The 24,219-nt window shown below is 40.2% G+C and overlaps 1 protein-coding gene across 3 annotated transcripts in view; it reads right to left on the reverse strand.

Moving 5' to 3' along the window:
• Positions 1–24,219, reverse strand: part of GRID2 (glutamate ionotropic receptor delta type subunit 2) — a 2,335,100-nt gene that overhangs the window by 260,537 nt on the left and 2,050,344 nt on the right. For all 3 annotated transcript variants that reach the window (XM_033958336.1, XM_033958346.1, XM_033958356.1), the window contains one exon: positions 20,933–21,099. In XM_033958336.1, the coding sequence (XP_033814227.1) occupies positions 20,933–21,099 (167 nt within the window). The remainder of the gene's footprint in view (positions 1–20,932; positions 21,100–24,219) is intronic.

Raw genomic sequence — 24,219 nt, forward strand, 5'->3', positions numbered from 1 at the left:
GATCTAAATTTAAAACCCTCCATAGTTCATCCAACCTCTAATTTGTTGTGTATTTTCAGACTTCAGCATACATGTCCTAGACCAGTGGTCTCAAACTCGCGGCCCGGGGGCCACATGCGGCCCGCCAGGTACTATTTGGCATTTCCGGACTAGTACTAACTTGGCTCACAGGCTTCCTAAAAAACCGAACCTACCAAGTCCATAATGACGGAACCTTCTCCCATACCTGGAGCAACCCCTGCGGAGTCCCCCAAGGCTCCCCCCTATCCCCGTCACTATTCAATATCTACATGGCATCACTGGGACACATGTTATCGAATCGTAACCTGAAATCCTATATTTACGCAGATGACATTACAATCATCATACCCATCACCTCACTGTCACATGAGACAGAACAATACATCTCAACTGTCCTCACCATGGTAGAAAACTGGACCACACACTTCAAACTGAAACTAAACCCAGAAAAAACCAAGTTCTTCCTTGCAAGTCCCAACCACAAACTAACGTCTACCACCCTGCAACTTAATGGTTTAACGTACCCAATCAACCCCACTATAAAAATCCTCGGAGCCATCTTGGACCGATGCCTCACTTTGGAAGACCACACTAATGCCCAGGTCAAAAAATGCTTTTCCACCCTTTGGATACTCCGTTCCATCAAGCATTACTTTGATTTCCCCACCTTCAGTTTGCTGGTCCAATCCCTAATCCTAAACTCCCTGGATTACTGCAACATCATATATCTGGGCTCCTACAAGAAAACCATTAAACGACTAAGACTCATCCAGAACACCGCCGTCCGCCTCATCTATGGGCTCAAAAAGTCAGACCATATCAGCCCTTTCTATAGAAAACTTCATTGGCTACCGTTCGAAGCAAGGATCATCTTCAAATTCGCCTGCCTCTGCTTCAAAACCCTAACTGGCTCAGCCCCGATATATCTGTCACGCCACTTCGCCTTCCCAGGCTCTAACCGTACACGCAATGCCCACCTGTTTGCCTACCCCTCCCCAAAAGGATGCATCTACAAAAGATTCTTCGACAAAACCCTCTCTTTCCAAGCTGGCAAATGGAATGACTGCTTGTCCACCCTCATCTCTCTTGCCCCAACTTATCAATCCTTCAGGAAATCTCTCAAATCATACCTCTTTGATAAATTCCTCTAACCCCCGCCCTCCCTACCAAACTAATAATCCCAACCTCGCCTCCCTCCCTACCCTTCCTCCCCTTCTTCCCTGGCTGGCACCCCCCTTGCAACAGTTATTGGATCATTTTGTAATTGTCACTGGTTTATACCATACACTTGTTAACTAATTCTCTGCACCTTCATTGCAGAAATTGCTTTGAACTGTTTTCTGATATGCTGTAACTTCGCTGTAAATGTACAGTCTCTTAACCTGTAAACCGCTCTGAACTGTTTTGTGGTATTACGGTATACAAAAATAAAGTTATTATTATTATTATTATTTTGAGGCCCTTGGTATGTTTATCATAATCACAAAAGTAAACTAAATCAGTCTCTTGATATGTCTTTAGCTATAAATTACAATATTATTATTAAAACTTAGCCAAAAGGAAAGATTTATAAACTATAAAGAGTTTTACCTCATGCAAAACTGTCATTTCTTTAATAAGACGTTAATTATTTTTTTCTGAGGCCCTCCAAGTACCTACAAACCTGCAAAGGGTTTGAGTTTGAGACCACTGTCTTAGACCATTGTCTTAGACCATCTACTAGGACAGTGATATTTCTTTCTTCTCTGTCCATATCTACTGTCTATGGGTAGTAGTGGTGAGAAAGGTGATACCAGGCCCACTGTGCTCCAGAATTTGGGAGCAGTAACAGGACGGGCAGTGGCTATAATGCAGGTGATCCTCTCTTCTGTTCCTTTTAATCTACTCTTCCCTCTCCTCTTCCTGATACTCTCCTTTTACTTGTTGTTCCTTTTCCCTTCCTAGTCATTTCCTTTTTTTGGTTCTGTTTCACTCGCCTCCTGTTTCCTTTCTCTTCTCCTCAGCACTCTTCTGTTTTTCTCCTTTACCCTGCTCCCCTCCTCTTCTGCTTCTCTCTGTTTCCTTTCTCCTACTCTCCTAGACCTCTCCTTTTTTTTCTGTTGCTTCCCACTTTTTTTTTGCTTTATCATCTTGCCTTTATCTCTTCATCACTCTCTTTTCTGGCATTACTGATGTGTCTAAGCACACACGGTTAGTGCTGTACAAGCTTAAGATGGCAGCTGCACTGAAACAGTGGTAGGGGGTGGGATTGCAAGCTCTGGTTAATGTAATGTACAGCACTGTGTGCATTTGGCAGCACTATAGAAATGTTAAGTAGTAGTGAAAGTAGTGGGTGGGAATGGGAGAAAGCATTTCTCAGTATACTCATCTTGTTGCACTAGCTATGGATGTCTAGTAGGGTGATCCACTTAAGTATGTAAAAAAAAATAAAAATCAAATATTGTCTCCACAAGGCTTCTTTTTTGTCCACTTGGTATTTCTTACTCATGTGTCAAATTTCATCTTGATTAGACAATATTTAAGGGTCGCCCCAGCAATCACTATTTGCTTGTGTGTTGTGTATGTAATTGTGCATAATTAGTCTGCATGGCGTTGTCTAATTTGCGATCTGCACCTGAAAACTGGCTCCTAGGAAAGTCAGTCTGTCAGCCTTTGAATGGATGTTTTTTGACTGGTCAGTTTTCATCACTATGGCAAAGGAAAACCTTTACCGGAAAGCTATAAGTTGGCATGTGAGTCAGCAGTGTTGGTATGGGATTGAGTCAAGGGGAATTAGGGCTCCACACAATGATGTTGAACTGCTGTCTACTTTCAACACATATCCAAATAAAGCTGTTACAAACAAGGCACACACAGCCATTTCCAGACATCTATGGTTTCTGTCCAAGCACTTGCCTTTTTTGATGACAGAATCGCACCAAAAACAAAGGTACGAATGGTACAAAACTTACAGCATCCCCCATTGCCAGACATTCTACGATGTCTCATGCATACAGATGACACGGAACCTGTGACTTTTGAAAGTCTTGTAACAAAGAGGACACAGTTATTTGTTTTTTGATCTCTTGACTGAAGGAAGATCAACAAAAGCGAAAATATTCCTGAAGAAACATCCCGCAGAGTGGACTGACGGTCTAGTTTTCAAGGAACTTTGAAATTTGGCATCCAAACCGACTGTTGTTAATGATACAGCAGAATGAGGAATAAGCCTCATTGAAAAATACAATACTTTGACAAAAGATAAATAGAAGCAATTTATTCTTCAACTATGGCCAGCCACTATAAGAAGTTTCCTTCTGTATCAAAGGCGGCTCTTATGTCATAGACCATTGAATTTTTTGTCAAGTGCACAAGAATTACAACATACTTTTAAGCTTAGTTAAAAAAACAGTGAGGTGGGGAGACCCCTAAACTCTGTTTAAGTAACATTTTGTATGTTTTTCATTTTTATATAAAGGAATTTAATTCGTCTTTTGGACAAACAAAATATGTTAATTTTTTTTTGGGACTGCTCTACTGTCTAGAACATAGCATAGACCTGGGAAGGGGGTGGGGGAGAGCTGGGCCCCCTGCTCTGGGTTCCGGCCCCTCTAAAATTGCAGCACTGTTTGCTGCTATGGCGGCAGGGGATCCCCAAATCCCCCCAGCAAAATAGGTCCTCCATTGACTTCCTGGCAGTCAGTGGCACTTTCATGAGCTGTTCTCAAAATAGCACAGATATAAAAGGCTTCCCTCTATCTTTGTTCTGATTAATATCAGTAAACCACTAATGTTAAAAATGTCCCTTCTATCATACAGGACTAGACAAACAGCCAAGCTCAATCTATACAGTAATACTGCAGATTATCTCACCATACTCTTAGGGAGTGCATGCAACAACATTTCAAAAAGCCTGATGCACGTCTGTGTACAGATCTGGCCACGTGTTATCTGCAGTACTGCTTGGAAACAAACTTTTGAAACATCATTTCTTTAGGGACAAAGAATTACCTAGTTTAACCTCCATTTTCACCAGCACATCAACACGTCTAATTATAAGGACAGGTGGATTTATTAAGCCAACATTTGATGAGGAACTTAGAATATGAAGTAGATAAATACTGCTAGGCCTATATACTGTCGGCGATGTCAGATTTACAGCAGTTATAATGGCTATTAAGCCCTTGCATGGTCACCTTCACTTCAAATTAGAGGTTGTTTCAATTTGTATTCAGAGAGCTTACTCTTCAGATCTTTACTGCGGCTTAGGACTCATTTTCCTGTATAGACAGAATATATTATATAGAAAAAGAAATGAGCTAATGTAGACTCTGCTATAAAGGAAAACAGATACCTATTTTCCTTTATAGAATACTAGTGTAAATGGGCATTAGAATATAATGCAGGGATAAAATCTGTTTTTAGACGTATCCAGAGACTTTTAAGGCCTCTGAATCCTGCTGTGCGCCCAGAGCTCAAAGGGGCGTTTTTGAAGGAGTGGTGAGGTCCAACCTAGACTTAGTCATACTACAGGGATAATCAAAAGTTTTATGAAGCTATCTGGACAGAACTTATACGTTGTGACTTAGGCGATCTAAAAACAGGTCTAAGTGCCCAGAAGGTATACAAAGTGATCAGATAACCGCTGCAGACACAAAGTACAGACCCCCACACACTCCCCCAGTGATCACTGAGACCCTCCCCCCAAAGCCATAAAAATCAGAATAAAAACGTACATACCTGCATCCAGAACATCAGCACCTGGCATAGGAAAACCAGGTACAGCTGCACAGAGGTGGCTTAAGTAGTCTGGGGGGCTGGGCTAATGAACCATTGAGAGGAGGACCCGGGCCCATAAGCCGCTCTCTAACCACTGCATTCATGATGGAAAATGTGAGTCCACCAACCCTCCCCAACCCTATTGTACTGTTATATAAGCGGCACCTGCAGCCATAAGAGCTATTGGGGTTGTAGACAGGTGGGTATAGTAGGTTTTGGGGATGTTTTGGGGGGCTCACCAAGTATGCAAAAATGGGGCAGGGACAGAACGGGGATGGAGATAGATCCTGCGAGGATGGGAACAAATTTGTCCTCGTGTCATTCTACATCCTGAGTGACATATGTAGTGTTTTGTGTTACTTCACATTATGGAGCTGGGAATGAAATATGGGGGAAGGGGTAAAACACGGACCTGACGGACCTCACGGATCTAAACCCGTATGGCCTTAAAAATCTGAGGTCCGTGTCGGTCCATGTCCGTGGCGCTTGTAGTTTCTGTCACTGACAGACCTCAAAGAGATTTTAGCGCTGACGGATCCTAACACTTTTCCCTCCCTATGCTGAGACAGATCCGTCAGTGCTAAAATCTCATCAAGGTCTGTCAGCGACAGAAACTACAAGCGCCATGGACACGGACCGACACGGACCTCAGATTTTTAAGGCCGTACGGGTTTAGATCCGCGAGGGCCGTGAGGTCCGCGTTTTACCCCTTCCCTGAAATATGTGCTTCAATGTGGGGACGGGGAGAGGATGGGGTTGAAAATGCGGGAACGGTGAGGGGACGGGGATGAAATCTTTGTCCCCACATCACTCTATAATTTAGAGTGAAATCAGTGCATTTGGCTTTCACTATGTGTGTCCATGCTAAGATGATGATGAAGGTAGAAACTGCTTTAGAGTCTTACATAAATCCCTGTAGAAGGAAATCTTGTAACTGACACCAACCACTTAGGTGGTTTGGGTTTTTTCTCTTCCTTCTTTCACCTTTACATTAAGAAATCTGTGGTGCGTGTATGTTCTTTCATGCAAGTTTGACTATTATGTAACCTTGTCAGTATATGAAGTAAGTAGTTCCATCAATCTAAATAAAGCTAGATACCTGAGGTGCAAACTCACTGTCTATGCATGAGAAGGATTCCTACATTCTGCATTTTCCGGTGAAAATGTAGCTGGTTTTTTTTTTGTTGTTTGATTCTCAGAGAGACTCAGCAATAAAATATTTATTTTATTGTAATTTATATTCCGCATATCCTACAATGCTATGCGGATTACAAATTATTCAGGTACTCAAGCATTATTCCCTAACTGTCCTGGCAGACTCCCACTCTATGTAATGTACCTGGGACAATGGGGATTAAGTGACTTGCCCACAAGGAGCAGAGCAGTGCGGGATTTGAACCCACAATCTCAGGGTGCCAAGACTGTAGCTCTAACCACTGCACCACACTCCCAGTCTTTGTTGGGTTTTTGATGTTGTTTTCTGGTCTGATCCAAAACAAGCCCATGGGAATGCCGTCTCCAAATATGGCTAAATGTTTGAACTTTGTGGAACTCCTCTGGCTAGCAGAATATCGACAATAAATAACCGAGTCAGTATTCAAATATTTTATATAAGTTGGAGGGGAGGACAGAGGGAGGGGTCAAGATGTTGTCCTGAACAGACATATAATAGATTTTCTGTGTGTTTCTGTTTGTTTTCTGCAGGGCGGTGGGGGTGGGGGGAAATCATAAGGGTTGGTTAGGGCTAAGCTCCTAGCATCTTTACAGCAGCTGAAGAGGCATACAGCCATTACAGAGCACTTACCTAAGGCAGTGCAGTTACCACCATGGCAAGATTTCATTGTCATTACACTTGAAACAGTTTCACAGCTCAAATGGAAGTTTCTCTTAGTCTGTAGCCCCTTCTTTTCCAAGGCTGGTAACATTTTCACCATTGGCTCTGGAATGACTGCCAGAAAGTCTGACTTCCAATCTGCCCAACCACAGCATCCAATATCACCTCTTCTTCGTAAGAGATCCCACGTGCCTGTCCCATGCTTTCTTGAATTCAGACACAAGTTTTTGTACCTCCCACCTTTACCATTGGACTATTCTATGCATCTACCATTACATCTGTAAAAAAAAGATTGCTCCTGAGACAATCACCTCTTAACTTAATCCCATGCCCTCTCTTTCTAGAGATTCCTTTCAAATTAAAGAGACTCGCTTCATGCATATTTATGCTACGTAGGTATTTAAATGTCTGTATCATATCTTCCTTCTCCTGCCTTTCCTCCAAAGTATACATATTGGGATCTTTAAGTCTGTCCCCATACACCTTTTGACGAAGACCACCAGCCATTTTAGTAGCTTTCCTCTGGACTGTCTCCATCTTTTTGATGGTGCGGTCTTCAGAATAGTACACAATAATCTAAGTGAGGTTTCACCAGAGTCTTATACAGGAGCATTTTCCTAGTGGCCATACCTCTCCCTATGCATCCTAGCATTCTTCTAGTTTTTTCCGTAACCTTTTCTACCTTTTTTAGCCACCTTAAGATCATGACATGATCTTGAAACTCAAGTCTCACTCCTGTTTCATGCACAAAAGTTCTTCACCCCCTTAACTGTACCATTCCCTCAAGTTTTTGAAGCCCAAGTGCATGACCTTGCATTTCTTAGCATTAAATTTTAGCTGCCAAATTTCAAACCATTCTTTAACATGAGGAAGGAACTAGCAAAGTTTAGTCACACCATCAGAGGTATCTACTCTATTGCAGATTTTTGTATCATCTGCAAAAATGCAAATCTTACCTGACAGCCCTTCAGCAATATTGCATACAAAAATGATGAAAAGAGTAGGTTCATGAACCAAACCTTGAAGCACTCCACTGGTAACATCCCTTTCCTCAGAATGGTCTCCATTGACGCCTACTCTCTGTTGCCTTTCCCTCATCCAGTTTCTGACCTAGTCTGTCACTTTGGGGACCATACCAAGGACACTCATTTTATATATTAGATGCCTGTATGGAATACTGTCAATGGTTTTGCTAAAATCTAAATACACCTCATCTAGCATACTCCCTCTATCCAATTTTCTGGTCATACAGTAAAAGAAATTGATCATATTGTCTGACAAGACTTGCCTCTAGTAAATCCATGTTGCCTTGGGTCCTCTAATCCACTGGATCCAGAAACTACACTAGTTTCTGTTTTAAAAGTATTTCCATTAATTTACTTACCAGAGAAGTTAGACTTATAAGCCTGTAGTTCCCTACTTCTTTTGTGGAGATGGACCACATTCATCCTTCTCCAGTCCTCTGGTACCACTCCAGACTCTAGGAAAGCACTGAAAAGGTCAGCCAGCAGATCCGCCAGAAGTTCCCTAAGTTCCTTCAGTATTCTTGGATGTACACCATCTGGCCCAGTGGTGTACCTAGCATATGTGACACCCAGGGCCCATCATTTTTTGACACCCCACCCCCATCTATATGAAAAATATGATTTTTAGTAACAATCCACATATCGCACAACAAGAGTATACCTAGGAAAAGGCAGCATCTTAAACACTGCAGTGAGCACTAGAACACCAACACATACATTGTAAAACTAAACAAGCCAGATCCTGCACAGTCAATTGATCCTGTGCAGTCGATGCTATCAGAAAGCCATGTCCCTTTCATACACACAGACAGATACACCCTCGCCCAATATGGAATAACAAACTAAAAAATAGAAATATGTAGACAAAAGTTAAACTGAACTGCCAAGAAACCAGACTCTGCCACCACAACGCCACAAAAACAGTAATACATGTCCTCTAATACTGTGCAAAATATAAAGTAAATTTGAAAAAACTGATACATAACAATCACCACTTTACAAATTAACAAATAAAAAATAAAACAAATAATGAGAAATAAGAAAATACCATTTTATTGAAATAATCCCCATAAGCTCGGTCCCCATCCCCGCAAACCATCTGATTCCATCCACACAAGCCTTGAATTGTTTTATATTGAACTTATATTAAAGTATAAAAAGAAACAATATTCTGTACAATTGTCAATTTATAAATTAGCGTCTTCTCCCCATTCTCTCTTCCCCATTTCCCTTCAGCGTCCTCGGCCCACTCTCTCTTGCACGCACATAAAATCAAGCAAGTAATTTTATATCATTTTCATTCTATTCATTCATAGAAATTAAAGTCTAAATAATGCCAGTCACATAACAAAACATGATTTTACAAAAATAATTCCCTGCACAGTCAAGCCTGCAAGGAATATTAGATATCTTTCAGCAGCTCTCCTCCCTCCCCCTTACCTTCATGGCCAAGTCAAAATGATCTACCAACAATAAAATTTTAAAAACACAAAGACACTGTACACAGAGAAAATGTTAATTATCATTTCTATTCTGCAGGTTTTCAAAGAGGTCAAGGCAGATGACTTTATGCAATGTCACCTCAGTAACAACTATACAAAAATAGACAAATATACCCCCTCCCTTTTTACTAAACCGTGATAGCGGTTTTTAGCACAGGGAACTGCGCTGAATACCCCACGCTGCTCTCGACGCTCATAGGCTACCTGCGCTAAAAACCGCTATTGCGGTTTAGTAAAAGGGGGCCATAGTGCAAAATACAGACAGCATATATAAATTCTCAAAACGGACACATTTTGATCACTAAATTGAAAATAAAATCATTTTTCCTATCTTTGTTTGGTAATTTCACCAGTCTCTGGTTGCACTTTATTCTTCTGACTGTGCATCCAATATTTCTTTCCCTTCTTTCAGCCTCCTGTATGCTTCCTCTCCTCCAGACCTCATTCCCTCCCCCAACTTTTTCTTTGTTTCATCCTGCCCCTTTCTTTCTTTCTCTCTCCATGTCCCCTTTCTTTCTGTATGTCTGTCTTTCTCTCTCTCTCCGTGCTGCATTTCTTTCTTTCTTTCTTTCACCCTGCCACCTTCTTTCTTTCTCTCTCCGTGCCCTTCTTTCTCTATGTCTGTCTTTCTCTCTCTCTCCATGCCCCATTTCTTTCTTTCTTTGTTTCACCCTGCCCCTTCTCTTTTCTCCATGCCCCCTTTCTTTCTCTATGTCTGTCTCTCTCTCTCCGTGCCCCATTTCTTTCTTTCACCTTGCCCCCTTCTTTCTTTCTATCTCCATGCCCCTTTCTTTCTCTATGTCTGTCTGTCTCTCTCTCTCTCTCTCTCCGTGCCCCATTTCTTTCTTTCTTTCACCCTGCCCCTTCTTTCTTTTTCTCTCCATGCCCCCTTTCTTTCTCTATGTCTGTCTGTCTCTCTTTCTCTCCGTGCCCCATTTCTTTCTTTTTTTCACCCTGCCCCTTCTTTCTTTATCTCTCCATGCCCCCTTTCTTTCTCTATGTCTGTCTCTCTCTCTCTCCGTGCCCCATTTGTTTTTCTTTCTTTCTTTGTTTCACCCTGCCCCCTTTCTTTCTTTCTTTCTCCCTGCCCTTCCCCATGCCACCGCCATTGGGAAACATGCTGCTGTCACCGCCGCCATCGGGAACAGGTCAGCGCCGAATTCTCCCTCCCTGCTTTTCTTCCCTGCGTGGCCGACCAACTCTCGCCGCCCGACGTCAATTCTAACATGGGAGAGGACGTTCCAGGCCAGCCAAGCAGCGATTGGCTGGCCCAGAACATCCTCTCCGACATCAAAATTGACGGCGGGTGGCGAGAGTTGGTCAGCCCCGCGGGGAAGAAAAGCAGGGAGAACTCAGCGCCGGCTTGTTCCTGATGGCAGCAGTGGCAGCCTATTCCCCGGTGGATGGCCAGCTGTGCACCCCCTTGGGGCATGCACCCGGGGCGGACCTCCCCCCCCTTGGTATGTCACTGATCTGGCCCCATCGCTTTGTCCACCTTTAGTTTGGCTAACTTCTTATGAGCACAATCCTCTAAAAATTGATCAGGGTCTACTACACCTCCATCCTTATTTGCGTTTGTCTTCTGCGGTCTCGCTCCCTGCACTTCAGCTGTGAACACAGAATTCAACCTTATCTTTATCAGCTTCTACACATTTCTCCCCTTCACAGTCAGGGCAGGATTAATTTGTCGAGGGCCCCTAGGCACACAAGTACACTGGGCCCCCCTGCCCCACCATGCACCCAGGCAGAAACAGGAAGCTGCGTTAGAGGGAAGCTTTGGGCAAGCAGCACTGCTTGCACAATTACAGTTCCCGTTGCCTTTCTTACCCCGCGTTGCTTGCTTGTCTTACTTTCCGTCGATGGGGGGGGGGGGCGTGTTGCCGATGGGGTGGGGCCCGCATTGCCGATCGGGGGGGGGGGCCGAGTTGCCGATCGATGCTGGAGGAGCCCATTGCCGTTTGGAAAAAAACAATGTTGATGCCCTCCTTCATCGGGTCCCCCTGACCATTTTGGGCCCTGGGCATGTGCCTACTTGGCCTATTGGTTAATCCTGCCCTGTTCACAGTTGAGTCTTACAATGCTACTTTTACACCTCTTTCTATTACTAATATATCTAAAAAAATGTCTTGTCTCCTTGTTTTACTTTGGAAAAAGGATGTGTTGATGATTCTGTATAAGACTCTGATTGGAAAAATGCTTTACTGTCCTGTGTTAAACAGCTTAGTTATATGGATATTGGCAGAATATTCTGGGTATCACACTTAATGTCATGAGTACCAGAGCCTGAAAATTTAATCAATATTTATTATATGGACCTCAGAATCCACAGGATATAGCTCCCTGAAGTATCATGACTTGGAAAAGGGAGACTTACGGATTATCACTGGTCCGCACCGGAGAAACAATTAGTAGGGAGAAAAACCCAAAAAGGGAAAAAAACTTCCTAGACTTCTAATCACCGAGCTAAGTTTCAACCAGAAGTAGGCTTAGGAACTCCTGCCATTAAGGGAAGAAAGGCCTAGGGAAACAGCTTATCAACAGCGTGTTACAAAAATATATGTGATGCAGCTGGTAAGCACTAAAGCCCGGTTATTAGAAGTCTAGGGAGTTTTTTCCCTTTTGGGGTTTTTCTCCCTAGCTAATTGTTTCTCCGGTGCGGACCAGTGATAATCCATAAGTCTCCCTTTTCCAAATCTTGTTACTTCAGGGAGCTATATCCTGTGGATTCTAGGTCCATTTAATAAATACTGATTAATTTTTCAGGCTCTGGTACTCATGATATTAAGTGTGACACTCAATTCTTTTTGCTTGATTACTAAATAGTAAGAGTGTCTTCAGCTCCTGATTGTATATTAGAATATTCTGGGTGCCTGCATTTTTCCTTCATACTGCCCTAGAATGATCTGTAGGACTTTTCAGTGGTATCATCCACAATGTGTTGCAAAAATTTATAGGCAGGGCTTCCATTTAAAGTTTAAATCTCTTTAAATATTCAGCCCTATGTGTGTAACTGAGATCACTGAATGCCCTACTAACTACATAGTGATTTACTGCCTCAAAGATAACATTTAGCCTCTGATAGCAAATGGGTTTTGCTATCCTTCAGAATTATCTGGCAATGCATAAACTGGGCAATTGTTTAATCTGGCCTCTTACATTTTAAAGGAAAGGGGATCAGATTTGATACAGTACCTTTTGGTGGCTACAATCAAATCTGATAATTGGTATTCTATAAAAGGTGATTTATGTGCTTTCCTACTACCTTAACTAAGTGGTTCCTTATAAAATGTGTTCCAAGTTCAGTACCACCAATCATTTTGAAAAATCTGGCTTTTGGGCAACATTAAAATCTACCTGCTTGATATTCAGCCAGTGGCAGTGTGTTGTTGTGGTTTTTTTTTTAAGCACTGCCTACCACTGACCAAAGAAAACCTGCATATTTATTTTCATATAATATGTCTCGATGAATATCTATTTTTTTAAATGTTGCAGGCCCTAGAAGTGGAACATGTTGCCTTAGACAATGATTAGAAATATAGAACAAATGAAGGCTTTGAAAACTGTTATTTCAAGCAGCCTTTGAGATTCAGTAAATGATGGGCATTATTGATGAGATGATGAGAAAGAGTTACATTAAGTTATATTTGCAAGCTATATGTTTACATTTGCTATCCACCAAGGAATGTAGATTGCGCAATATAAAACATTTAAAAATAAACACTTAATACTGGGCCATGTCTGGGTACCAGCATTAAATATCTGGGTGAGTGGTGATATCTGGATGTTATACAGGTAGGGCCAGTATTCAATTCTGTACCCACAAAGCAAACTGGGCAAAGAGTTGGAGCTGTAAAACTTTTGAGATGACCCAACCCTATCTCTGTGCCTTCCTGGCTCTGGCCAGACAGCATCATGGAGGTCAGAGTTGATATTCAGTGGCACTACTCAGTAAAGTGCTACAGGATATTGTTGGTATGATCTCATTGGCCAGGACTTGAGAGCCTCTCCTGCCTGGGTAAATCACTGTGAATCTTTGAATATTGATCCTATTTCCCATTTCCCAAAGAGAATACACATGTATGGGGAAAAAGTTCCATATTAGCTTTTATAACTGCTTAATGGCATGCATAGGCTTTACAGTGCTTGTTTTGATCGGTGATTTACATGAAAGATTAAGGGAGTCATTTTCCTTAATCTCATGTAGTTTGTCTACCTGCACTGGAACTATGTTAAAAATATGGCCTCATTATTTAATGAGCGATACTTGTACTTATAGGTTTGTAAAACACGTGAATGTGTTGACACAAATGTTTAAGTTGTGAAATCACCTCTTCCTGAGGAAGTGCGGAGACTTCCATGTGGAAGCTGGCAGGTCTGTGCCCTTTATTATTTAAATATGATTATATACTTGGGATCCTTTAAGAAAACCATCAAACGACTGAGAATTGTCCCAGAATGCTGCAGTCTGTCTCATTTATGGCCTCAAGAAATCGGACCATGTAAGCTCTATTTACAAAACACTACACCGGCTGTCTGTAGAAGCAGGGGGGTCATCTTTAAGTCTGTTGCCTTACAGGTTCATCCCCAATTTATCTGTCTCATCACTTCGAATTTCCAGGCACAAATTGTACACGTAGTGCTTACTTGTTCACTTTTCCATCCCTGAAGGGCTGTATCTACAAAAGATTCTTTGATAGAACATTATCATTCCAAGCAAGTAAATGGAATAAATGTTTAACCAACTTCATGTCAAACGTTCTCTCTTATCAAACTTTTAGGAAGTCAACCAAAACTTATCTCTTTGATATATTTCTCTGACCCCACCTCTACCTTGATGTATTTCTAAAACACTTCCAGACAAATTTGCTGAACCTTAACATGCTAATATGAAAGTCTTCTGTAATATCGCTGTCTGTATACAGTCTCTTCCTCTGTATACTGCTTTGAACTGCTTGTGGTATAGCAGTATATAAAAATAAAGTTATTATTTGTAAAATAGATGTTCCATCTTCATTTGCTGATTGATTCATGTGCAGGCATTTTAGAAAAGATCTGGGTTGGTAGATTCTTTTCTAAAATACCTCTAAAATTAAGCACCTCCCAACCTGAATGTCTCAATTCCAATTTTTACGTTCTATGTAAAATGAGGTTTCATATATTATTAAGCTGTACCACTGCAACTGAACAAACATTTGGGTGTCCCCCCAAAATTTAAGTACTGAGTAATATTCTATAAATGGCATTTTGATTTGGGTGTCATTTAAAGAATAAAATGTAGCATCCAATTTTGGGTACAAGGATTTATATATAAATTCTCATGCATAAATTAGGCATAGATCTCCCAAATTCTATGACTGGGTGTATCGTTAGTTAAAGCCTCTGATCTGCCCATGCTCTCTCCATGGCCACACCCCCTTTTCAGTTGCATGCTACAAGATTTACACTTATATTTTTATTGAATGGCATTTAGCAAGATGTGTGCGTAAGTCCAAATTGTTACCAATTAATGCCAATTGATTGTTAGCACTCAATTATTGGCAATAGTTGGATCATTACTCAAATTATCCATGCCAATTGGGCAAATCCCCCCCCCCCCCACAAAAAAAAATTGTGCATGCAATTTTGAGTGCCATATATACAATCTGAGGGTATGTACCTCTTGTCAACCTTTCTGAAAACATTAATGATATCTTCTGTCTGTTTGCTTAAAGATCTGGTTATTGTCAAAATCCTTGATTGGACACTTACAATATGGTTCTTGTTCTATGTCCGTAGCTAATGTGGCTGGAAATTGATTTTCAAACTGCTCTTAAACTGCAAGTTAACTTTATTCAGCCATTAAGACTCATTTGAAAGTAGATTCAAACGTATTGTGAGAAAATAAATTGAGAACTGCACTGTGACTTCTGGAGTAAATGGAGTTATGCATTTAAATTAAACATAACCATCAGAAATCTAACTTATATGCTGAGTAAGATTTTAGCATACATGATAAAATTGCCATAGAGTTTCCATTCACAAAGCTAATGCAAGGCAGAGCACACAAATATCTTGTCTCTGTGTTCCATTTCCTTTAATTTTTCTTGTAAACCGTCAAGATAGTTTTGTAACTTGAAATAAATAAATAAGGACTGCCTTAAAAGGAATGGAGGCCTTTAAGTACCTTGAGCAGGCATAATAGAACAGAGGTTGTTGGCTTTTTAGCTCTAATTGGAGTAATTGCTGATTGAGATTAAAACTCAAAGAAAAAGAAGAAAGCTGCATAACCATTAAGAAAAACAGAATACGCATACGATAATGAATACTGTATGTATGAAACATATTTCCACTAGAAGCAAATGTATCTCATGCATATTCATTGAAGATATCCTGCAAACAGACTGATTAGGGTTATACCCATGGAAGGTGTTTAAGACCTCTGTCTTAGCAGAAACTCCAAATGTATTTTAAACTCTGAAATATTCTTGGATGTATAAATGATCAGCTATATGGCAATATTTATCCTTTTGCATTCTTATGCTACAAAACAAAATTGGAGGATAACTATCTCTAATCCTTGGAGATTTACTCCTGTTCATAAGTTACCCATGTTTGACTTCTGCAGAATAGTGACATGTTCTTATGTGATCATAAAAATAATGAAAAGGTAATCCTTCTTCCCCCCCAAAAAAATTCAAACAAAATCTAAAGGTAGCTCCCAAAGTTCTGAAGGACCATTAGGGCCTCAGTTTACCAATATCACCCATTTATCCAAGAAGTAATACCCAGAATGAGAGATAGGGATGTGGATAGGATAAATATTTTCAGTTTCTTTGACCTTTTATTTCAGTTTTTGAATTTTTTTTCAGTGCATGTGAGAAACTTGAAAGTGGAAGTGGCCACAGGATGGAGACACAACCACAGGTACAAAAAGTAATCTTTATTAGCCAATCCAGCATGGCTGTGTTTCAGCACATCCCTATATTTGAGATCGTTATCTTTATCAAATCAAATGTCAAGCCAGCACCCAAAGATATCAAGGCCTCTTAGTACCTACTAAAAAAAAAAAAGGATTTAAACACCTGTAAAATATCACTCTTATCCCTCCTCTCATCTAAAGTATACATATTCAGGTTTTTCAGTCTCTTCTTGTATGTCTTTTGGCACAAAACCCCTATCCATCTTGTTGCCTTCCTTTAGATCACTTCAAGTCCTCTTATATCCCTAGTGGATTCTCAGCTAAAACTAAACATAAAATTATATATCCTACTCTGGATTCTGCTATTAGACCTCATGATGAGTCACTGCCTGTCATTGTATCTCCATAAGATGGACTTTCTTCTGTGGAACATGATGGGAAATGTGATGATGATGCAGCAGCTGGTCACAATCCAGAATTATCAGATCCTGATTATGTGAATGATGAAGATTCAGAACCAGAGACCTTTACACAAACTGAACTCAATGATCTTATTTGTGATCTAAATCTTTCAAAAGAAAAAGCTGAACTTCTTGCTTCAAGGCTTAAGCACAAGCACTCATTACAGAAAAAGGAATCATAACTTAACAACATTCTTCACTGTAAATGGCTCATTGTGCTTTTGTCATGACATCAACGGGCTCTTCAACAGTTTGTCACAAGTGCATTGTCTAGATGAATGGCGTCTCTTCATTGTTTCTTCATAGAGAAGCTCTCATGTGGGGCTGCACTTGCAGCCTCAGTTTGCACAGCTGCCGGTCATGCTCCTCCAACGTCTTGTTCCGGTTCCGGGGCAGAGTCAATGGCCCCGCAGGAGAGTGAGTTTCCAGTAAGGACTGCTCTGAGAGTTCACAAAATCTGTCCAATTGACTGACAGACTAAAATTGTTTGGACCTCTGATGCAGGCAGCTTTTGCCGAAACAAGGCTCATGTTGGGTCTTTCAGTAAAGTGAACTCTATTAACCCAATCTGCAAGGCCCTTGGGTGCTTTATTTTGTCCACTCTCTGCCCCTTACCTGTCCACTAAGTTAGCACACACACATTTGGCTGTTGCTGCAGCATGCTTGAGTGATTCCTGCACTACACCATTTAAAGCTACGTTAGTCATGCATTAGTGCCTAACGCAGCTTAGTAAAAGGCCCCTAAGAGTCTTAACCCTTAGGTTCTCCTTGTCGTATAACCTTCAAACCAAGTAAGGTCTTTACCTGTCATTCCTCTTTCACTGGAATCCAAGAGTAATAGGCCATGATCCACTAAATCAAATACAGTTGATAAATGAAATTGCATAAGAAGGACTTCATTACTCTTATTTGACAAATGATCTAATTTCTGACAACTTTGTTGTTAATAAAATTTCATTACTGAAACTGCTCTGACACCCGATTGAACATGGCTATGGAGGTCACCAGGGGACAAACAGAAGGGCACCATTTCAAGAGAAGCAGAGTAAAGGGAAGTGCAAAGTGTGACTGTTGTTTTTGACCTGCAAAAACTTAATCTGATCTTCTAGTATGTCAAGGAAATAGACATACTAATGATACTTGACAGTATTTAATGCTGGTGCCTTTTTAATTTGTATCTGTCCTTAGGAAATGATAAGAGGAGAGGGGCACAATTGGATAGCTGAGTCCTTCTTTATTCTTTCCAATCTCACTTCCTCCCCTCTTGATATCTATAGGCTGATTCCTGAGAGGGGAGGAGCTGGAGAAAGCAGGAAGAAGACAGCTCTTTTCTACATGGCTCTAGTTAATAATCAAAAAATCTCCATAATTAGGTTTTATATATATATATATATATATATATATATATATATTTAACATAGTACACCATTAATACGCTCATCGTACCAGCCCAGTATGTGACCAGAGAAAATAACAGAGCATCTTCACAACCTGGTAACTTCCCATACAGTAACCCATTCTGTATCTTATAATTGCTGTGTTTACAAAATCCATCACCGGACTGGTTTGCTTGAAAAATCATTTCATTGTTCTCCTACTCCTTTATGCTTCTAGTTCAGTCAGAATTATGTATGGTATCATATGCTTTTATTTGCAACTATACAGGGATTTTCATTTTCATTTTTCTCTTGCCCTAATTAACATTAATCCATTCCTCAATACATGTGTGCTTGCATTTATCCTGTTACATATCACACTAAGATTTGGAACAGTGATTCTTAAACTTACCCCCCTCTTCTATTAAGCAGTGCTAGCAGTTTGTAGCGCAAAGTGCCGCGCTGAATAGCCCGCGCTGCTCCCGACGCTCATAAGAACTCTATGAGTGTCGGGAGCAGTGCGGTCCATTCAGCGTGGCTCACTGCGCTACAAACTGCTATCGCAGTTTTGTAAGGGTTGAGTGATGTGAATTATAGCAGCATAAACATGACTTAGGGCTCCTTTTACAAAACTGTGTTAGCGGCTTTATTGCACGCACCTTTTTAGACGCGCTAACCCCCGCGCTAGCTGAAAAACTACCACATGCTCAAGAGGAGGTGGTAGCGGCAAGTGCGGCCGGCAAATTAGCACGTGCTATTACGTGTGTTAAACCGCTAAAGCGGCTTCATAAAAGGAGCCCTTAATAACCGCGTAAAAAGTTAGCAGGCACATGCCAAACAAATAACGTATTATAGGTACAGCAAGATAAAAACCAGCTCAACAAAGGCGTCATCAAAATAATCAGCACAAGCATTTTATAATAAATATATAAGTATAAAAAACATAACTAAACATGCTCTAAGCATCTGTACAATATGCATCATTTTATCTAATTGAATCAAACCATGGATCCCCAGCAATCAACACAAGTCAGAGGAGAGTACATACATTTTATTCATTCATTTATAAGATTCATAATTCAGTTAGCTCTAGATTTACTAAAGTATGCTATATGATATTAATACAATTTCTGAATGGGTTAAATTGTATCATAAAATGGATCCTGAGGTAAATAACATACATTAGTACATATCAGTGTTCAATAACGCGGTAGCACATTCTGGTAAATCTATAAAAGGTAACTGCCAAGTGAGAAATACAAGATGACAAAAAAATATAGATTAAAAAACAACATTAACATAGCACAACAATGTTAAAAGAGGTGAGATCTCATGGAACTGAAGTTCCCTCAGAGACTGAAGTTACATTCAGAGAGTTTTGAAAACAGTACATCACTCTCCAATTATTTCACAGCAATCCCGCAGAGAGAAAAAAAGATCAGTTACAAGCCATATCCAATAGCCAGTATCCACCAGAAACCCGGGTAATCTTGAGATTCACTACAAGACACAAACATGTCTTATTTCATCAATTATTATGGATCTCTGGGGCTGCATTAGAACCATAGAACAGAATAAGGTAAAGCATATGGATCACCAAAGACCATTTAGATATAAAATAGTCACTCAATCACAAAAAGGAATGATCACTCATAATCATTTATCCTAACTTCTTAAGTCATATAACCCCTCCCACCCCCCTTTTACTAAGCTGCGGTAGAATGGCCCGGAGTGCTAAATGCTAGAGAATGACACGGTGACAAAATTCATCACTGTTCCCGTCCCCTCGGATAACCGTGGGAAACCATCTTCATGTCATTCTTTAAGGAGAGAGGGAAGAATCAGAGTATGAATGGCCACAACCACTGACCCGCAAGCTTTGCTTTGAAGAATGCTGGTGTAGAAGGATTGAAGTTGAGATAGACACTACAGAATGACGTCTCTGGTATCCAGAGCAGATATTGTGATGTCATAATGCCTCATTCCACCAATGCCTAAGAGCCAATCACATCAGTGATGTCACAAAGGCTTCATTATCCTTGGCTCACATAAGAATCAGAGTATGAATGGCCACAACCACTGACCCGCAAGCTTTGCTTTGAAGAATGCTGGTGTAGAAGGACCGAGGTTGAAATAGACACTAGAAAATGACATGGGATTATTTCCCCCGGTTATCCGCGGGGATGGGAACAGTGATGAATTTTGTCACCGTGTCATTCTCTACTCTGATGCTCACAGAATTCCTATGTGCATCAGAGCATTTATCGCCCCAGGTCGCGGTAGAAACCTCTATTGCTGCCTAGTAAAAGAGGGCCACAGTTACACATATCAGATGCATGTAAATGAAAAGAATAATACTGAATTCATAAGATGTCGAAGCTGTACAAATCCTTAATTCCAAAGTTCACCTGAAGTTATGAACTGATTGCCCAATGAAGAGGTGCAGAAAACAGCTGTGTTTCCTATTTCCATTAGTCTCATAATAGTGAGAGGAGTATTCATAAGGTGTTGGGGTTTTTTTTGTGCATAGAACCACTTGTTGCGATTGGTACCAAAGCAACCATACCAATTGACTAGATAAACCACGGGGCTTACATGAATAATCAAAGCAAAACTACATGTGTACAATTTGCTTCGATTAATGCTGTGGGTAAAAGTACCCCCTAGAGATTTTTAGCTGGTATTCTGAAGGCATTTTGCTTCTGGCCAAAACATGCTTAATTCTGAAAATTGAAAACTATACATGTCGTTGCCTCTCCTAACTGAGCCCTGTTGCTAGCAAAGTCTCTTGGAATGAGAATGAAAGTATTCAACAGCTTTAGAAGCAGCATGTGCTATGGAAAACCCAGGTCACAGTTGGCAGATTGGTAGGTACACTATCAGCCTCCTACAAAGCCACTTCTAGCCAGTATTTACTGCTGTCTCCACTTCAAAAGAAACAAAGTTAATACATTTTTTTATTTTATTTGAAGAGGCAATTACCTCACAGTTTTTAATGGGTTTCATAATAACAGAACAAATCAATTGTTTTACTATTTTCAGCCTCTCAAATCTTACCTTTGTGAAAATATATCTCTGTAGGGGCTGCCGTGCTGAAGTGCAATTCCATAACCCCTGTCGGCCACAGTATTCCCAGTTGTGTAAAAGGAGCAGTCTTGATCATTGATAGCCACATATTCTAATACTGCTGCATCCCACACAAATGCATAGCTGCCATATTTCACCTGAAAAGATAAGATATTGCGATCATGGTTAATAAGTCCAGCAACATGTAGCTATTGGCATAAGAACTTCTTTAGAAAACATAGCATCCACTGATGAAAATAAGATAAGTAGACAGTTTTTGACAAACTTTTGCTTGTAACATATGAGACATTTTTGTTTCATCTGTATTTAAATGTTTTTTTCCGTGCCTCTTTTGCTTTGGTGTTTTTACTTTGGAACATTCTGGCTGAAACCTTGCGGTTATGTTCGTCCAGATTAGGCTTTAAGAAACATGTTTGCCAATGCATTTATGTGATGGGGTTTGACTGAAGTTGAGAGGTGAAGCTTATGGTAGAAATATAGAAACATAGAAAAAGATGTCAGATAAGGGCCGCGGCCCATCTAGTCTGCCCACCCTAAGGTAGGTCAAGGACTTGGTTTAAGTACTCTGATGTTATTTTAAGTTATGTAGAACTTGCCTTTATGATTACTATGTTTGTCTAGTAAAATTTTTATGTATGTTTTTTTAATGTGAACTGCGCAGACTATACGCGGTATATAAACATTTAAAATAAATAGTCATTAAGTATTGTCAAGTGATCTGTTCTTCAGAATATACAGTATATAATGGATACTGATGACCCCCCCTCCCCCCCACACACACACACCTCCATGTGAAGGAACATTTTAAATAGAATATAGAAACCGGAATTGAGACATCTGCTCTTTTTATACAGTAGATATGATGCACGCATCCAGTATTCACAATTTGGTTATTGTGTTAATAGTCTCTCTTTTCCATTCTGTGGTCAGGCTTGCAAAATCACTACTTGCTATTCTGATCCTCCTTTGTAAGTCTTTGCCACAGTCATTATCCTTGGTTATCATACCTTTCAGTTATATGAATTAGTCTACATATTCTAACCTCAGCTTCTATGAACAGCTATGCCCTCCTGTCATTATCTGTTGCCATCATGCTTGTCTTATCTCTGTTGATGTGAAGTCCAGTCTACTTCTATCAATTGCATTTGCAGTGGGTCCTCCACTTCTGCAAATCACAGATCCTTAATGTGCCTTTGCTGTATTGCCACATGTCCTTTATTAGAATTATTACAAATCACTAGACAATGGCACAGGGACACATTTTCCCCCATCCCATCCCATCCCCATGGGAACTCAATTTCCCCATCCCCACGAGTTTTTTATTTTTTTTATTTATAACTTTTTCAAGTTATTTAACAAGCATATAATCTTGTACAGAAAAGTGCGATCAAGAAAACATATCATTAATTATTTCCAAACTTGAAAATAAACCAATATTACATAGAAGGTAATAAAATTTCCAACTTAATCCCACACTAGTCCTGAAAATTGGATCCAAGATTAAAGAATTAGGAGTGAATATAATACAATAACAAATTAAACCAAATCACATTATCTGTTGCTGAAAGAGAGCTTAAATTAATTATTAAGACACTGATATTTGTTTATTTAAATTTTTTAGCCCATCTTCCCAAAGGAGCTCTGAATGGGTTACAAATCAGGTACTCAAGCATTTTCCTTATCTATCCCGGCAGGCTCACAGTCTATTTAATGTACTTGGGGAAATGGAGGATTAAGGCTCAAATTCTGTAACCAGCGCCTAATGCAAGGCACCTATTTTGGAGACACCCAACTAGATAGGCACCTATCTAAATTAAATAATAAGCTCAATTAAGTTTTTTAATCAGCACTAATTGAAACATAGGCGCCTATCAAGAAAGAGCAATTCTGTAAAAAGGCGCCTCTAAAAATTTAGGTGGCCTTCAAAAAAATAGGTGCTATGCATGTTAGGCGTGGGCGTGGCTTCGTGTTAGGCGCCTTGTTACAGAATCGCTGCTCTTAAGCGTGCTTAAGTGCTAGCATGGGCGCCTAACTTTTAGTTGTGCTTAGAGCTGGCCTATTTATTGGGCGCCTCCAAAATAGGTGCCGCTCAGCTTGATTCACCAAACAGCACCCAATTTTACTTGAATCGCGCTGAATGGTGCCTAATTCGGCGCCTAACTTTTGAGCGCTTCTTATAGAATTTGCCCTTAAGTGACTTGCCCTGAGACACAAGGAGCAGTGAAAGGTTTGAACCCACCACCTCAGGATGCTGAGGCTGTAGCTCTAACCACTGTACCACACTCTCCTCATGCCTTCATGCCATACCAAACTGAATGCCTTCTTAAAGTTAAAGAAGTGATGAAGATTTGTATTTGTATTTTTTTTTTTACTTGCGTAAGCATTTCTTCAGCAATTAGTTGAAGTATCAATATCTGCTGAATAGTACTTCTGTTGCTTTCTAAAGCCTCCTTATTCCTCACTCAGGTTTGCTTTAAATGCATTGCTCAATTTCTCCAGTAGAATGTTCAATATTATTTTGTGCAGGTATGGGATTAGAGCTATTATGTAATCTGCACAGTTTATCACATATTCGTTCTTTGGAAGGGCCACCAGATGGATCTATACTAATTTTTCAGCCATTTACCCATTCCCAAATGTCTTTATAGATCTGTACTTCCTCAAATACCCAAGAACCTCCTAGCTTATCAAGCTGCGTTAGGGTTTTTTTTAAAAAAATTCTGGAACACTGTGGTAAATGCTTCGATGCTCAAAAAAATTCTGTGGGCATTGGCGCTTTTACCACAGCGATAAAGAACCCTAACGCAACTTGATAAAAGGGGGGCCTTAATTCCACAACTTTTATTGTTTTTCAGCTTCCTAATTGCTCTTTCTATTGTGAAATTATTTGATTTAAATATTTTATATATTGTTTTGCACCTTGGAGGGGCATAATCAAAAAGTACTTCTAAGTCCGTTTTGAGCATAAGGGGCTCATAATTAAAAAAAACCCAAACATCTAAAAAGTGGCCTAAATGGGTACTTGGACGATCAAAAAGCCTGATTGTCCAAGTACCCATAATCAAAGCTGTCCAAAATCATTAAATATTCTTATTCACTCTTTGGTGATTTCTAAAATAGACTATTGCAATGCACTCTTTAAGGGAATATCATTGAATGAAATTAAACGTCTTCAAATTATTCAAAATGTTTCCATTAAACTTATAACCAAATCTAGAGAGTTTGATCACGTTACACCTCTTTTAAAAAAATGCGCA

The sequence above is a fragment of the Geotrypetes seraphini genome, chromosome 1 (assembly GCF_902459505.1).
Source record: "Geotrypetes seraphini chromosome 1, aGeoSer1.1, whole genome shotgun sequence".
In the NCBI taxonomy this organism is placed as follows: Eukaryota; Metazoa; Chordata; class Amphibia; order Gymnophiona; family Dermophiidae; genus Geotrypetes; species Geotrypetes seraphini.